The following is an 18,270-nucleotide window of genomic DNA, read 5'->3' on the forward strand; positions in this document are numbered from 1 at the left end:
GTTTTATTGTTGTTAGCTGCCCTGAGCCCGGCTTTGGCTGGGGAGGGCGGGATATAAATAAAATTTATTATTATTAGTGCTGTACTTTTGTACAGTGGTGCCCCGCAAGACGAATGCCTCGCAAGACGAAAAACCCGCTAGACGAAATTGTTTTCCGTTTTGGAGGTGCTTCGCAAGACAAATTTCCCTATGGGCTTGCTTCGCAAGACGAAAATGTCTTGCAAGTTTTTCCGACGTTTTCCCCCTTTCCCCCCCTTTTTCTAAGCCGCTAAGCCGCTTATCCACTTATCCGCTAAGCCGCTAAAAGCCACTAAAAGCCGCTAAGCCGCTAATAGCGCTAATAGCGCTAATGGGCTTGCTTCACAAGACGAAAAATCCGCTAGACGAAGAGACTCGCGGAACGGATTATTTTCGTCTTGCGAGGCACCACTGTACTGTTTTATTGTTGTTAGCCGCCCTTAGCCCGGCTTCGGCTGGGGAGGGCGGGATATAAATAAAAATTTTTATTATTATTATTATTGTTATTATTATTTGCTCCATTTGCTCCATTTTTCCCTGTGAACTGAGGAGATTTCACCCCTCCCATATCCAAGAATCTCCTGATGAGTCTGGTGATTTTCCAGAGAGGAGGGGGCTGTGTTCTGCTCTCTACTTATTCCACTCCAGCCTAACATCAAAGAGTCAGTCAGTTGCGGGGGGGGGGGGGGAGAGACTGAGTGTTAAAGATCGTTTGTATAGATAAGATTGCTGCTAAGAGCAGCTGCAGGCACTCAGTGCAGTTCAGCATTTTCAGTTTAGACCTCATTTAGCTCTGTATATAGTTGTGTATTATAGCTGTAGATAGAATAAAGAAGACATTCTACAGAGCTGCTCTCCGAGTCGTTTATGCTCTGCTATGCTCTGCTGTACTCTGCTGTGCGACGACTGTCTTCTTGTGGAAGTGAATCCGGTGCTTACAACTCTAAGCTGTGAGTCCACAGCACTTTGACCTGTTCCTGTCCAGAAGGTGGTCTCTGGAAGTGCTACCCAGCTCGCCTAGCCCAGTCGGGGCTGAAGTGGCTCAAGGGCAATGCTGACATGAACAGCCCTTCAGTTACAACAGAATGACAGAACCATTCACAGAGTTGGAAGGGACCATGAGGGTCATCTAGTCCAACCCCCTGCAATGCAGGAAACTTTTGCCCAACATGGGGCCTGAAACCACAATCCTGAGATTAAGAGTCTCGTGCTTTACTGACTGAGGTATATCTAAGTTCAGCATTTTTTCTCTCATTTTGGTGCCAGGTTAAGCTATGCCATTTTGCCTTGGACAATTTAAGACCAGGAGTGACTTGTCAGATTTTGGCTGGCCCACATGCATCTGAGACTATATAAGTGTGTATATAGGTGCATAGTTAATGAATGAACAACTAAAAAAAGGTTGTTTATGTTTCCTGTTTTCTTTTCCCAAGCAGAGATAATGTGTAAGCGTGGTGTCAGCTCCCTTAAAAAAGGTCAGCAACTTTGCCCCCCCCCCACAGGTTGACAACTCTGGGAAAGGGGGGGGGCGCAGGAGGGATCTTTGCACCACAGCGCCGGATATGCTTAAGACAGCCCTGGCGCTAGAACTAAACTCCCCGAGCCACGCGCGCTCCGGGCTCCTGGGCACGGACAATCGGGCATCAGTCACCTGCCTTGACCCCTCTCCAGCTTCAAAGGGTCAGCTCTCCCTCCCCTTCCCGTCTCCAGACCAAGTTGGCACCGCCCCGCGACGGCCTTGCGTAGCGCACACAGGGGCTGGACTGCCGGGTATGCGTCGCTATGCGTCCTCCTCGCTAGTTGCCCGGCCCGCAGCGGGCATGGTGCAGCCGCCGCCCGGGCGGCATGGCGACCTGGAAGCGGGACAGTCGGCTCACCGCTCTGCAGCGGCTCAGCTGCGCCGGGCTGGCCGGGGCGCTGAGCCACAGCCTGACGGCGCCTCTGGAAGTTTTCACCGTCCTGGCCCAAGTTGGCACTCACCACTCGCGGCGAGGGCTCTGGGAGACGGGGCGCAGCTTATGCAAGGCCGAAGGCATTGGGGCCCTCTGGAAGGGCAACCTCACCGCCTGTTTGCGCCTCTTTCCCTACAGTGCCCTACAACTGGCCTCTTACCGCAGGTAAACCAGGGCGAGAACACCCCTCGGCTTTCGGACCCAACCAGTTGATACCAAAGCAATGGCGTGGCGCGGGGACACGGCTCTCCAAGGGTTAATAATTCCTGCAGTTCGTTGTGGCTGCCCAGCATTTTTCCATTTCTACAGGCTCATGGGAGGGGACTCCAGTAAACTTCAGTCTTACTTTCACCTGACTACGACTAAGCTCTGTTGAACACAGTGAGACTTCCGCGTAAAGATGCACGGAGGTCCGAGTAAGAATGACTTCAAAAATAATAAAAAAATCTATATAGTATTAACCAATCAGAGGGGTGGACTGAAGAGACAAAGGAATACTGGTAGTTAAAGGGCGCTTTGAACGGTCCAGCTGATGTCGAATTTCCTCCCTGTCTCTAGGAAGGTGTGTGGAACAGTGTAGCTACACTTTCTGGAGGTGTTTGTTTTTTAACTGTCTCACTCTGAAACCTAAAAGATAAAATATGATTAACTGTCCACAAAATGTATTTTCCATGCAGAAAGTGGGTTCCAAAACTGGTTCTTGCGCTGTGCAACATACAGACTTTCATTATAAGCTGCATTCTGTGCCCAAAAACAGAACTTATATTTCCCCTTTGGTTTTGAATAAGATGAAGGTTTTCTATATTTCCCCCAGTGGTGGGAGCTAGATGTAGCTTCCGGGGGGGTGGGGGTGGTGCTGAAGCTGTAAATCAAGTCTGATTTCTTTTAAAAGAAAGACAGAAATAAATTAAACCTGTTTTAGATAATCTTAGGCAGCTGGAGGGGGGGGGTTGCCTTCTATAGCCAGACTTCACACATGTGTAGTAGGCCTGCCACTTTTGTGTTGGAAGAGAAGTTCTCCTTATTTCATACTTAAGCTAATCAGGAATTCATCAGAACTGAAACTTGCATTGAATGGAAAGTTCGCAGAAGGCCTTTTTGATTATTGTCTGGGGTGGGGTGGCCAAACTACAAAGGTACAAGGCAAGAGCCACTGAAAAAATGAAACAAAAGGGGGGGGGGAGTCATGGTTTCTTTGGTTAACTCATGGTTTGTTAAACAGTGGCTTAAACAAACCATGATTTAGTGTTACAAATGAATCACTGACTTTATCTATGTTGTGTATCTGACTTGTGATATCCTCACCCCCATATATCATACTAGGTTTGTCTTGCTGTTTGTGGATGATTTGGGCCACATCTCCCAGTGGGGTTCGATCATGGCTGGAAGTTTGGCTGGCATGGTGGCTGCTGTTGCAACATACCCAACCGAAGTCGTCAAAACCCGTCTCATTGTACAGAACCGGTTGGAACCCTCCTACAAAGGAATTCTGCATGCTTTGTACATGATTTATCATCAAGAAGGCGTCGCTGCACTTTATCGTGGTGTTTCACTGTCAGTATTAGGTATCGTGAGACTGCATTCTTTTTCCTATAACATTGGGGTTGGAATGGTGACTGAAAGTCAGTGCTTTTTAGTTATTTAACTTACAGTATTTTCTGTGCCACCTGTTTTCTGGGCAGCTTCTAACAAAAATACGTTAAAATACAGCTGTCAGTTCCAGCAATAAAACAATAAAACAATAAAAGGCAGCATTAAATTTTGAAATGCAATAAGACAAGCCCCCCCCCCTTTTTTTAATCGCTTGTGTCAGATTTCAGTCTATTGCCTGCAAAACTGGTGTATCGGCAATGTGCTGTTAACTGCGTTCTCAGTCATTCATCCTCCCCAAAGCGATGTGAGGAGATCCAATTCTTCTGATTTTGCAGATGGGGCATCATGATTGAGAGGCATAAATTTTCCCATGACCAAATATAGCAAGGAAAAAAGAGGCAATGCACACAATCTGCAATAAAGATTCTGATTGGACCCAACAGCAGATGCTATACAGTGGTACCTCTGGTTGCGGACGGGATCCGTTCCGGAAGTCCGGACGGATCCTGAGGTTTCCACAACCTGAGGACCGCTTCTGCACATGCGTGTGTGGCAAAACCCAATCACATACTTTTGGGTTTGCTGCTTTCGCATCTGGTTTATGTAACCAGAGGATTACATACCCGGAGGTACTACTGTATATGGTTTTTTAAAGACCCATTCAATTGCCAGTGATGACCTTGGCGCCTCACCTACTTCGGCTTTTATAGTCCAAATGTTTTAGAAAACCAAATATATCCCAAAAGAATATTTGCACCTTACATTGTGCCAAGTTTTGTAGTACAATGCTTTTCTGTTTTACCCTTAACAGAAATGCAATCAGACTTTGGAGTTAGTGACATTTCCAGGACAGTAAGCACATGTTAATCAGCAACTTCTGCTACAAAAGAGCATCAAAAGAATCCTGCTGGATCAAACCAAAGTCTTATGTAGTCTAGCATTCTGTTCTCACTGTGGCCAACCAAATGACTGTGGGAAGCCCCAAAAGCAGCCCCTGGGTGCAAACACACTTCTTCTGTTTCCATTTTCTGGAAGCAGAAATTATTGCAGGAGAAAGATATTCCCATCACACCCTGCGTTGCAAACTTCTCAGCGGCATCTGATTGGCCAGTGTTAGCAGATGGGATGTTGAGCTAGGTGGTTTCTTGATCTGAACCGGCATAGCAAGTTGTATCAGTAAGTACCTAACAACTTCCACAAGTCTCTCTTGCTTGCTTGCTTTTCATGACAGGTGCTATCCCGTTTTCCATCGGCTCTTTCCTCGTTTACACACATCTGGATAAAATCTGGGGTCAGCCCAGCATCCGCTTCACTCCTGTGCAGAACTTTGTGAATGGTTGCCTGGCTGCTGGTGTTGCACAGTCACTTTCTTTCCCTTTCGAAACAGTCAAGAGGAAAATGCAGGTATGGAATTTAGGGCTACCATATTCCTCTAGAACTGGGGTATGCAACACACCAGCCTCTTGCTCAGGGGTTGCCAACCTTTGGTGGGGGCCTGTAGGCACATTTGCAAAAGCTCTTGTGGGCACCACACCCCCACAACCAAGCACATGTTGCAACCTGTTCTGAGGACTACAGGAGAACACTTCTTTCACACCTAATTTCATTGGAGGGAGGGAGAGGATACTGTTGGCATCAATGAAGGTCAACGGGCACTACATTGGCAACCTCCGCTCTAGTGGCATAGGCGGCGGAAAGGTTGTGGCGTATTGGGAGCAAGAGGACCCATAGATGAAGCGATCACACTTCTTCTGGGCTGCAGTGTTGTCTGCTTAAAGGACAGGAGGGAATATCATACCTGGGACTTTGTGCATATGTTTAGCACTATGTGCTAGATTCTGGAACTAGAAGGTAGATGTATTGGTAGACCTTTGAGTTGTTTGCAGGGGATCATCCAGGTTTTCTGATTTGACTGATCCAACTGGCAGGTTTTATCTCGGAGTCTCAGTATTTCCTAGCTGTAAAATGGGGCTCTATTTATTTAACAATTTCTTTACCACTTGATTAGCACAAAAGCTCTGAGTGATTTACAAGAAAAAATATCAATAAAAGCAGTTAAAATCAAGTAGCTAAAATGCAATTAAAACCAGCTGTAAACTTTAAAAGAGTTTAAAGCACATCAACATGTATGTGTTTGGATAGGCTTGCCTTAAGAAAAATGTTTGAATCAGACCGTATAGTTCATAACTTGCTGTGCCTTAAATTTGCAAGTGCAAACACCCCTCACATGCCACTGTCGTGTCTGGCCTTGAGTCAATCACTTATCTCTCATCTTTAGTGTTCCTTGCCTATAAATAACATGAGTATTAACTGGCCAGCCCTTAGACTAATTTTAGAGCTTTGTGATAGAATCCCTAGTCTGTAATAAGTCAGAAGTAGTTTTGTATTTGTATATGCAGTTTATCCAAGTGTATGGCTCATGGAAGGGGATGTAGGTGGCGCTGTGGGTTAAACCACAGAGCCTACGACTTACCGATCAGAAGGTCAGCGGTTCGAATCCCCGTGACGGGGTGAGCTCCCGTTGCTCAGTCCCTGCTCCTGCCAACCTAGCAATTCAAAAGCACGTCAAAGTGCAAGTAGATAAATAGGTACCGCTCCGGCAGGAAGGTAAACGGCGTTTCCGTGCGCTGCTCTGGTTCGCCAGAAGCGGCTTAGTCATGCTGGCCACATGACCCAGAAGCTGTACGCCGGCTCCCTCGGCCAATAAAGCGAGATGAGCGCCGCAACCCCAGAGTCGGCCACAACTGGACCTAATGGTCAGGGGTCCCTTTACCTTTACGGCTCATGGACAACAGCAGAGAGTTGCACCACCATTTTGCATCTGTAGCCCAGCTGTTGAGCCTTGGGGTTCTAGTAATGAGCAAAGCAGACCACCACCATTGCACTAGAATGGTACCAGTCCTTAAATTTGCCATGTGGCATCCTTTGTCACAAAGGAATTGTTGCTTTAGAGCAAGGTTGGAGAACCTGTAGCCCACCGGGTGTTGTTGGACTGTGGTGCCTATCACCCCTACCATTGGCCATTCTGCGTGGGGCTGATGGGAGCTGGAGTCCAGCAACATCTGGAAGGCTGCAGTTTGCTTGCCCCTGAGTAATTGTACCTGTCTTGTTTCATGCATCCAATGAAAAAGAGCCTGGGAAGCAGGGCTTGTGGGAGACACTGCAATGAAGGGGAGGATCAAGCACACCCTGTTCCATCCACCAGTTTTCCCCTTCAGATGCTCTCTAAATGCACATTAATTTATAGATTTGGAAGCTTGTTATAGGAAAGCAAGGAGGTTCTTAATACTGCCATTGGTGCATCTAGCTCAGTATTGTCCTCACGGACTGGCAGTGCCTCTTGTGTCCCTACCTGGGGATGCCAGGTATTTAGTCTGAAACTTTCTGCATGCAAAGCAGATGCTCCACTCCCGAGTTATGGCCCTTCCTTGTCTACTACATTTGCCTTGTAACATGTAGCTCTGCCCTTAGCTATATAGCTGGCAGAGGAGAAATGTTAGGTCATTTTGAGCCACTAGATGGTGATGTTACTCCACAATACACTTCCCACTCAGGCTGATTCCTGCAGCCTCCAACATTTCCTCTCTGATGTTTCTGCCTGGATTTACCAGGCAGAAACCTTTTTTATTATTATTAAGTTAGGATATTGCACACACTTAACGTGGAGTAAGACCTGTTGAAGTAACTGGGAGTTAATTCTCACTAAATATGCATAGAACTGAGATATGTGTTAAGTTGCTTCTTTCTTCATTTTAAAAGCATCCTTACAGAAATGTAAATTTGCAGCATCTTTGTTGTTCACCCTAACTATATCCCTTTGTCTCCCTCTTTCCCTTTGCTCCTGGTTGACCTATTAGCAAACTAAAAGGTATAGTATGCATGTTTGGGCATGGGTCCTCGTGGCTTAGAGTAAAAAGTGCAGGTGCTGGGTAGGTTTGTTTTTGCTAACAGGCTACTGAATTTTAGAAAGAAAGGGGAGGGAAGCAAGAGAGTACTAAATCATAAGGCAACAATGACTTTTCATAACGCTTTCCAATTTTAGCAAATGTGAAAGGCTTAGAATTTTCTACATAAGAGCAACATTCGCAAGATCCTTTTACAGACCCTTAGATCCTTCTGTTGCACTGTGACCAAACAAACCAAGAAGCCTTCAATTAACCATAGTTGCCCAGTTTGTCCAGACTGGGAAACTGTGGTTTCCCAAGGCCATGGCTCAATGGTAAAGGATCTGCTTTCTATGCACAAGGTCCCAGTAGTTCCTGGGGGAGACTTCTGCCTGAAACCGTGGAGAGCTGCTGCCAGTAGTGTTGACAGTACTGAGCTAGGTGGACCAGTGCTGTGACTCGGTACAAGGCAGCTTCCCCTGTTCCATATAATTGCTGGCTTTGGATCAAGCCTAGATCTTAAATTGTGGCTTGAAGTTAGTTTCTTATGTACTGAAGCTGCTAACCATAGATTCTTGGTTTGGATAAAAGCTATGGTTAATTAAAGGTTTCATGTTTTAATTACATTTTGAGTGAAGGGAGATGCAGAGGGGCTTCAAGCATTGGGGAAAGACTTGCTTTATTAAGCAGATATACGATTGAAGCAAATGCACAATGGGTAAGTGCATCTTGCTGTTAACCAGAAGTTTGGTGGTTCAAGCCCATCCAGGGATAGCTGTGGGCAGGATTCCTGAATTGCAGGGGATTGGACTCGATGACCCTTGAGGTACCTTCCAACACAACAATTCTATGATTCTATAAAAAATATGATTGTCTGAAGCAGCTGGAGTACTCTTAAGCAAATATATGATTGACTGAAGCAGCTAATTACTATTCATTTATTTATTATTTACACCCCTCCATCCTTTCTCAAATGAGCGAAGGACAGCATGCAAGACTCCTCCCCATTCCTACCCCCCCCCCCATTTCATCAGCATAACAACCTTCTGAGGTAGGCTAGACTGAAAGAAAAATAGCAACTGGCCCAAGGTGAGCTTTACGGCCAGCAGATATTTGGACCCCGGTCTCCAAGATCTTACTCCGTCCCTCTACAATGCCACCTTGACCGTTTCTAATTGTCGCAATTTAAATAAAAAGAAAGGGTAATCTATTCATTTATTTAGAAGATTTATATGCTACCCTTCAATATATCTGTTCCAGAGTGGTTCGCAAAATAGATCAATAAAATAATAATAATAATAATAATAATAATAATAATAATAATAATAATTTTTTTTAAAAAATCTACAATAACGGAAGTAGGCAATTCCTGGCACCCAAACATGTGGAGGGAATCCTTTAAATCAGGGGTGCAGAATTTGTGCCCTTCAGATGTAGTTTTGGGATTACAACTACCCTAATCTTGAACTATTGATCATGCTTGGCTGTAGCTGAAGGGAACTGGAATCTGTGTGTGTGTAGAAAGTAGCCTAGTGTACAAAGTTAAAAGTCACACTTGTTGCTCCACCTACATTTGCCTATGGCCCCGCCCACTATTGGCATGTGGCCCTTGGGGGGTTATATAGAAGGGAATGTGGCCCTTAGCTGGAACAGGTTCCCACCTATGCCTTGTATCATCCATTTTTGATGCACCTAGAACCTGAGAGGATATATCAGAACACACACACACACACACACACACACACACGCACTTCTCTTTTACAGAAGCTTTCTGGACTGGTTGCCTCTAGACAGATCTTATCTACCCAGTGGGACTGGCTTGGCGTTAGATTAATGACAGACAAAAGAAACCTGTTCTTCGCACAATGCATACTGTACTTTTATGGAGTTGGCTGCAGTGAAAGCCACTTGCCTTAACAGAGATTTCAGAGGGTGCTCAACAGGTTCATGGAGACCAGCAACTGTTAGCTCTGACATGAGGGTCCTGTAACAAAATGCTGCAGTGTGGAGTGCTTTGCTTCACTATTGAAGTCAGCCAGCCATGTCTTCCTCCACAACACTTTATACCATTCTCCCTTCCACCCCAGTTTTCTCCTCCCTTGCAAATTCTACAACCACTGAGTTCATAGGCCTGGTTTATTTTAGGAACAGGGGTGTCGGCTCCTCAACAAGCTGTACACTCATACAGTTATTCACATGTAATATTCAGCGAGTGCTGTGCTCCCCCCCCCCAGAGGTACTCAAGGGTACGTAGTACCAGACCTCTTTTTCTAGAATAAAAGCACTAGCTAAAAGTGTTGCACTTACTGTAAGAACTTCATGGTGAGTACCTTTTTCCCTAGAAGGAAAGCACTGAACAAGTGTATAGTTTGTGTGCCTGGGTACCCAACATTCAAGCTGTACATGTGCACAGTTACTTAGCCACATTGAATTCAGTGGGCTCACTGCTAAGCAGATGCGTATAGCATTGCACTACATGTCATTTTCCTTTCTATTCCCTTATTTCTGTTTCTGTTTCCATAAAGCTCAAAGTCGGGATCCCAGAAAGGAACTGATTTCTGATAGGCTTAGGAGAGTCAGAAGGAATCTCAGGCTAGGCCAGAGAAAGTATAACTTGTGGAATTGTTTGGCAGAGCTCTTGCACCTTTAGAAGCTGAGTTGAAGAGGGAAGCAACACCTGCTGAAATCCCCTGTCATGCACAGCTGCTAATATGTTGATATTTCACAGCTGAAATTCGGGGTCAGACTAGATGACTGCCGGCTCCCTTTTTGCCCTGAATATGCTGAAATTTGGGGTCAGTCTAGATGACCGCTGGGTCCCTTTTTGCCCTGAATATGGAAATATGCCCACTTTGGCATCTGGTCCTCCTACAATGGAATTCGCCACCCCGAGATCTGGCACTGAGCATTAGCTCCAGTGACTTTCATAGCACAGTTCTGTAGATGTCTACTCAGAAGCAAGCCCCACTGTGTTCTCCCTGATAAGTGTTTATAGGAATGATTTCTTGGGAGGAGTACAAGTCTACCAGTTGGCTGCGCTAGCTAAAATCAGGTATCCTCAGAAGAAGGATTGGAACCTCAGAACAGAATCCTGAAACATTAGATCAGATTCTGATATCTGGCAACCCCAGACCTTGTTCTCACCTTGGGTAGCCTGGTGCAAAAGACGACAGGTGCTCTTACACCTTTATGTAGGAAGCATCATTTTACCAGGTGCACAAAATCCCCCTCCTATTAAAAGTCCCATTCTTTCTGGACACCCTATTATCAACCAGCAAAGGAAGTAGTATCAACTTTTAGTGTATGTATTGTAAGCAAACCCCCATTGGAAGCCTGAATTAATCCACCACCAGCAGAGAGTCCTATTATCCCAACCTAGTCCAATGCAGAAACTGTGCCTGATTCCAAAACTGTTTCCCTCTAGGGATATAACTGTGTCAGTTTCCCAGGCCCTTCCTTTGGGCAAAAGGAATAAGCACATCCCCAGACAAACAGAATCTCAAGTGCTTCATTGAAGCTTCGACTGAGGGCTGCAAGATTTGAGGTTGGGCTTCATTCAGCCTGGAAGTATTTAGATATCCCCAATCGTCCGTGTTAACCTAGCCCTTGAAAGGATTCTGTGTTCTTATTTTAGATTTCAGATTAAGTGAAATAAACGCCCCGAGTACTTCTGTGCCACTTCTTTTCCTAATCCCTTATTAGCAAGGCTGGCACATATTTGCACTCCTAGGCTTTCTCAATGAAAATATAATTTCAAAGGATTCTTGCAGGGCAACTTTTTTGTACCTTGGAAAGATCCATAAAAACCTGTGTCTTTATTTCTTAATTCATTTCTATATCTCTTGGGTTTGGGCCATATATATATATATATATATATATATATATTTGCTTTCGTATAGCATGTATTAGTTGCATTTTTGTTTTATTTACTTACAGGATATTAGTGGGGGGTATTTTAACCTTGCTTTGGAAGCAAGGGGACATGGTGAAGGGGATTAAAAAAAAAAAATTAATTGCAATCTGTTAATCAATTAAAAAGCAGATAGTAAATCCAATCAAAACTCTTCTGTCCAGTTGAAGAGTGCTTCTCTGTAGCGGAAACATGTCCTGGAGAGTTCATCTTTCAGTAAACAAAGTGAAGCAGCCAAGAACTTAAAATATGAGCGTGGAAGCATCTCATGTATCATCACAAGGCATCCCTCCGACAGAGAGGATCGCTTTAGGCTTATCACTGTTAAGAAGCTGTCTAAGGTCTGATTTAACACAGAACATGGGGCATAGAGAATGTTTTCCCCTTGTGAACCCTCCAGATATGTCTGGGTAATTGAATCTCTGGTGTGCTAGTGTTAACATGTGAATTTAAATGTAACCTAGGTAGGTTGCAAGCATTCCTGCACAGAAATCTGCAGGACTGAGGCTGGGTCTGCAGATGCAACAGAAGGAATTACTTAGTAATGAGGCAGGGGTTTGAATTGCTTGTACTACTTAGGTTGCAAGTTGAAGATACTACTTTTGAATGCTGTCATTTTGTTGTTTTAAGGCCCTGCAAGCAGAAATGTAACACATCTGTGAATTTCATCTGCAGTTCTGGTATTTTGTTTGCAAGAAGTTTTTATCCTGCAGTCCAAAGTGGTGTGATTTATCCTGTTGACTCATTCTTCTTGAGTTTAAACCAGTCCTAATTCATTGTAAGAAAACGAACTTGTTTCCTCTATGCGTGAAAAACAGTTTCCAAGCTGAACCTGTAGCACTAGTGTCTTTGTACTTTCAAAGTTTCTTGCAAATTCTCTCTAATGCTGAAGAATGAGAAAAGGAAATGAGTTCTGCCCTTATGGCTTAACTTGTAGGTCTTGGCGGATATCTCACACAGTGCCTTGCAGACATCGCTTAGCATAACATTTATCTGGGAACTAGGCCAGGGAGAGAGTGAGATTCAGAATTCCCTTGCTGGAAGCACAGAACTTGTTGTCGTTTCCCTTCACTGTGGCTGGAGCAGTGATTTCCAAACTGGAGCCAGGGCACAGACATATGTCCCAAGAGTATTGCCAGTGTGGTATAAGCAAGCAATTAATTAAATAACTAAAGCAGAAGTGGCTAACCTATGACCCTCCAAATGTTGCTGGACTACAACTCCCATCATCCCTTGCTCTTGGCCATGCTGGCTGGGGTTGATAGGAGTTGCAGTCCAATTCTACTTAAACACATATACACACAGAGAGAGAAAGACTCTTTGCTGTTAGGAAAGTTATGGGGAAATGCATTTAAGAGTGTGTGAAAGAACGGAAGACATGTAAAGACCCTCCAAACAAAACAGGACAAGTGCTTATTGCTGTAGAACCCATCCCATAAATAAATCAGAGCAAATGCTCAATGAAGACTGGACCTAGCCTGACCACTGGATAAACTTTGTGCAAGTTAAATAAATAGGTCATCTGGAGGATCCCTGAACAAACACATATTGGATTGCGCTGTAGACCTGGAATTCTAAACATGCTTCCTAAGGCGTTTTCCCCATTGAAATCAGTGAGACTTGAAAGCAAACATGTCTTGAATTACTCCATGATAATGTAGCTGTTCCACGTAGAATACTAGCAGGAATGAATGAATGAATGAATGAATGAATGAATGACAAAGTATGTTGTTGTTGTTGTTGTTGTTGTTTAGTCGTTTAGTCGTGTCCGACTCTTCGTGACCCCATGGACCAGAGCATGCCAGGCACTCCTGTCTTCCATTGCCTCCCGCAGTTTGGTCAAACTCATGCTGGTAGCTTCAAGAACACTGTCCAACCATCTCGTCCTCTGTCGTCCCCTTCTCCTTGTGCCCTCCATCTTTCCCAACATCAGGGTCTTTTCCAGGGAGTCTTCTCTTCTCATGAGGTAGCCAAAGTACTGGAGCCTCAGCTTCAGGATCTGTCTTTCCAGTGAGCACTCAGGGCTAATTTCCTTCAGAATGGAGAGGTTTGATCTTCTTGCAGTCCATGGGACTCCCAAGAGTCTCCTCCAGCACCATAATTCAAAAGCATCAATTCTTCAGCCATCAGCCTTCTTTACGGTCCAGCTCTCACTTCCATACATCACTAATGGGAAAACCATAGCTTTAACTATACGGACCTTTGTTGGCAAGGTGTATACAAAAAAGTATACTTTTGTGTGTGTACAAAAGGTGTGTACAAAAGTATACTTTAAGCACACTTAGCAGAAGAGTTTATAAGTGAATAGTATGGAATTGCTAGGCAGTGTATTTTTCGTGTGTCTGTGTAATTTAGACCAAGGGTGGGAACCTGTGGTCCTCCAAACATTGGACTCCAGCTCCCATCATCTGCAGCCAATACAGCCCATGAAGGGCTATATCTCAGTGACAGAGCATATGCTTTGCACATAAAGGGACCCATGTTAAATCTCTGGGTAGAGCTAGGAATGCCAGTAGGTGCAGAGACAGAGAACCAAAAGTCCCCCAGATGCTGATGGACTCAAGCTCCCATCAGCCCTAGCCAGCAGGTCTAATGGCCAGAGACACCGGGAGTTGTAGTCCAACAACATCTGGAGGACACCAGTTTCCCACCTCTGGTGTAGACAAGACTGAAATACTTGGACCAGTGGTTTGATACAGCAGCTTCCTATGATCTGTGATAATTGGAGTCCAGTAACATTTGGAGAAGGGACGCGGGTGGCACTGTGGTCTAAACCACAGAGCCTAGGGCTTGCCGATCGGAAAGTCGGCGGTTCGAATCCCCGCGATGGGGTGAGCTCCCGTTGCTCAGTCCCTGCTCCTGCCAACCTAGCAGTTCGAAAGCACCCCAAAAAGTGCAAGTAGATAAATAGGTATCACTGTGGTGGGAAGGTAAACGGTGTTTCCGTGCGCTGCTCTGGTTCGCCAGAAGCAGCTTAGTCATGCTGGCCACATGACCCGGAAGCTGTCTGCGGACAAACGCTGGCTCCCTCAGCCAGTAAAGCAAGATGAGCACTGCAACCCCAGAGTCGTCCGCAACTGGACTTAACGGTCAGGGGTCACTTTACCTTTTTAACATTTGGAGAGCTGCGGGTTTGCCACCCATGGTTTAGGCAAATAGGATCAGGTAGTACTGCAGTGCAGAATGGAGCATATCTCCTCTCCTTGTCTTTGTATTGGTGCAAGTCTGAAATTCAAAAGCCTGGATATTATGTTTATTACAATAAAGTAAGGCAGCAGCAATACTAAGACTGCAATCTCCTCTGTGCACTTAATGCGGAAGTGTAAGGCCCATTTAATTCAATGGGACTTCTGTGCAGATATTCTGTATATATATATTTGCTGCTAGGCTGCATTCTTAAGTGCACTTAAGTAAGAGTAAGCCCCATGGAAAACAGCACAACTTGCTTCTGAGTAGACATGCATCAGAGTGCAGACTTAAGGGCACTTGAAAACCATCGCTGTTTTGGGGTGGGATTCAGTCACATACCAGCAAATGCAGCTTGTGCAACTGCAGCCATACTGGTGCTCTTGCACAGCAAACCCACTTCCCTTTTTGCAACAAAGGAAGTGATGATAAAATGTGGGATAAGACTTGCTCTGCTCGGCTCAAACAAATCAGAACAAATGTTCAATGCATCGCATAACCTCCCTGCAAACTTTGTGCAATCAAATTCGGACGAATGCTCAAGAAGTAGGGCACCTGGAAGTGACCTTAGGCTGCAACCATAACCCCACTTCCCCACTAACCTTACTAGGACTTACTTCTAAGCAGACATGGCTAGGCTTCTGCTGAAAGGGTTTCAGAACAACAGGGACTTATTTTCCTCCTTTAAAATGGTGATGTGTTCTCTCCCGAGCAGGCTCAGAGTCCTTGCCTCCCACACCACGGAGGGGTTGATGTCCATTTTGCAGGCATGGTGGACTGTTTTAAGCAAACGGTGAAGACAAAAGGGGTTCTCGCCCTTTGGAATGGACTCACTGCTAACTTACTCAGGGTACGTACTAAAGCACCTGTTGTTCAATACCACTGGAGGTCTGATTTATTGTGCTCCTAATTAGAAATTTATTCTTTTTTCCTCCTTCCAGAATTTAACCATGAGGTGTTGATGGAAGTTGAGGATTGCATGCAGTTTTTTAAAGCTGCCATTCTTTGTAGATCCATCTTTATATAACCTCAGAGTGGTTTTCAGGGTTCTCTCCTTCCCTGTTTTATATTTCCAACAACCCCATGAGGTAGGTTAGGCTGATCTAAGATGACTGGCCTGCGGTCACCCAGTGAGTGGGGATTTGAACCCAGGTCTCTCAGTTCTAATGGTCCACCATTCTAACCACTGCACCACACTGCCTCTCAATTAATAAACATGCTCAGGCTTTCCCCCCCCCCCCCCAGTAGGCTTGAAGCCTGGATAATGAAAGTACATGACTATTTATGTGTTTTCGTTTGCTTGCTTTCTAAACAGATTGTTCCTTATTTTGGAGTCATGTTCAGCACTTTTGAATTCTGTCGTCGCGTCTGCCTGTATCGAAATGGTTACATTGATTCCCCTCTGACCTACAAGCTAACTCCAGGTGTGGACCAGAGTTTAAAGCCTAAAGAACTGCAAGAATTTAAACTACTTGGAAGAAGAAGCTTTTAAGCCTCAGGATGCATTTTCTGCAAAGCAATACTAGGTCAACGCTGCAAAATGAGACTTTGTGGTTTACTACCAGCTAACTAGCCCTCAGTTTAACAGCATGTGACTTTTTCCTTAAAATGCCTCTTATTGATAAAACTAGGCCCGAACTACTGAACGGGCCACTAAGCCAATGGAGCTCACCCGATACTGATTGTGATCTGCCATACAGTAGAGATCCTCCAGCCTGTGGCCACAAGTGGCATCAAGTGTGGAGCAGACTGCTGCCCACTTGTCAATCACAGGATGCCACAATGGCGTCAGGTGCAAGGTGCTTTGAAGTCCCAAAGTCAGGACTTCAAAGCACCTTGCAAGGCACTGCTAAAACAGAGGGCAAAGTCGTCTTTCGTGTTCTTGGGGTTTCCTTGCAGACCCCTCCTTGAATCAGGAAAGGGTTTGCATGGAATCCTGCCAAACTGAGCAGGATTTAACCATGTTCATCAACTGATGAGTGGGAGTTAAATCCTGCTCCATTTGGCTGTTCAGGATTTAACTCTGCCCTCCTGACTATCAGCTATCAGCTGACGTCTGCTGATGGACGGGTGGGCACAGTTTTGGGGGAAGTGGCCTTGCAGGTGGCTGTTCCCTACCCTTGCTCCAAACAGACTTCAAAGAGGCTCCCTGATCATTAGTTACAGCAAACTGCTATGGAGGCACATCTTCAAAGGAGGCTGCTGTTAATTACCAATCAGCTGTAACAACAGAGGGATGAGGAATTAGGGATCCAGCCTGCTGGTCTCCTTACCCTGGGCTGAGCAAGTCTGTTGTCTCAAACTATACGTGCAGCAGAATGAGATGACAGAATGGACTATAACACTCAAGACTGAAAGTGGGGGGTGTATGCTATTTTTTTATTTCTCTCCCATAGTTCACTCCACCGCAACAACACAGCAGGGAGAAAAGTTCTGTTCCAGACCCCTCCTTGCTGTGCTATTTTTTTCTGACTCCAAATAGCTTTTTGATGTAAGGGAGCACTGGCATTTGTGGTCCCACCACCCCCTTTGAAATGATAGCCCTTTCTGTTCCTTTGACTACCTTATTCTGCTATGTATGTAGACCTCAGAGGTCCCTGCTGTATGTAGAGGCCCCAGAGAGGCAGGAAAAACAAGTCTATTGAACCTTTGCAGGCCATCACATATGGAAGGTGGGCTGCATTCAGCACATTGAATCTCAGGTTGTACATGCATGGCCTATACTGATGATGTGACTGTAATAACAGCAAGGATGCAAAGTCTTATCGGCAGGGAGGAGAAAGAACCACTTCAACGTCTTTTGGGAGGGAGAATGCCAAAATGAGAAATCAGGTGGTTTTACTTGCATGCACCGAAAATAATGAACTGTTTTTGAAAAGTAAAAAAAAGCACATGCAAAGGATAATCAAAAATCATACAAAATTTACATTTGATGCTACGTGTCTTTGGGAAATACATTAGGTGGTTCACAGGTGGGGTTGCCCTGCCCACCTGTCAAAGCTGACCTATAGGGGGCCACCAGGCCAAAAAGATTCCCTGTTTATGATGTATGTGATAAGTATGTATGGCTAAGTTAAGTATGGAGGAGTTGATGAAGAGTAGTGAGATGACATGATGGAAGTGCTTCTCCACATCAGAGTTCCCTACTCATAAGAAACCAGCACAGGGAGATTAGATTGGGAGCCTGTCTGAAAAATGCAAGGTTTCCACAGGTACAAAGTTTATTTTGGGAAGGTGAATATTTACATAACACAATGCTGGGTGCCACTTGAGTTCTGAAGTGGCACTGTACAAAGCAAACTTTGCTACGTTATGCTTCTGGCTACGGGGACTGCAGAATTTTCTGGTGGACTGTAACCTCAATGCAATGCAGGGAAAACCCACTGCTGGGTCTCTTTGTGACTCCTAGAAAACCTCACAAAACCAGTGACTGTGCACTTTATAAACGGCAAACCAAAATGTATGACAAACTGTTCTGTCTCAGGCACATGGAATGCAGGTGTATTAACAAAAGTGAGTCTCCGGGGAGGGTGTGTGTGTGTGTGTGTGTGTGTGTGTGTGTGTGTGTGTAGAATTGTGGCTCTCTGTGTACCCTTGTTGTCATTTTAGTTGTGAGCACATGCACACTGCTGTCAACAATTGCTGTTGAAACCCTTGCAATAACAGTCCTTGTTTCACTTTGCCAAGGTGTATTTGATATTAAACTTACCTTTTTCCAGGAAAAAAA

The 18,270-nt window shown here is 45.0% G+C and overlaps 1 protein-coding gene across 1 annotated transcript; it reads left to right on the forward strand.

Moving 5' to 3' along the window:
• The first annotated feature begins 1,823 nt into the window (after positions 1-1,823).
• Positions 1,824-18,224, forward strand: SLC25A43 (solute carrier family 25 member 43). Its single transcript, XM_081848162.1, has 5 exons — positions 1,824-2,135; positions 3,294-3,535; positions 4,795-4,967; positions 15,259-15,393; positions 15,859-18,224. Exons 1-5 carry the CDS (start codon positions 1,864-1,866, stop codon positions 16,033-16,035), a joined length of 999 nt encoding a protein of 332 aa, XP_081704288.1. The 5' UTR covers positions 1,824-1,863; the 3' UTR covers positions 16,036-18,224.
• The last annotated feature ends 46 nt before the right edge of the window (positions 18,225-18,270 follow it).

The sequence above is a fragment of the Podarcis erhardii genome (assembly GCF_964252035.2).
Source record: "Podarcis erhardii genome assembly, chromosome: Z".
Taxonomy (NCBI): Eukaryota; Metazoa; Chordata; class Lepidosauria; order Squamata; family Lacertidae; genus Podarcis; species Podarcis erhardii.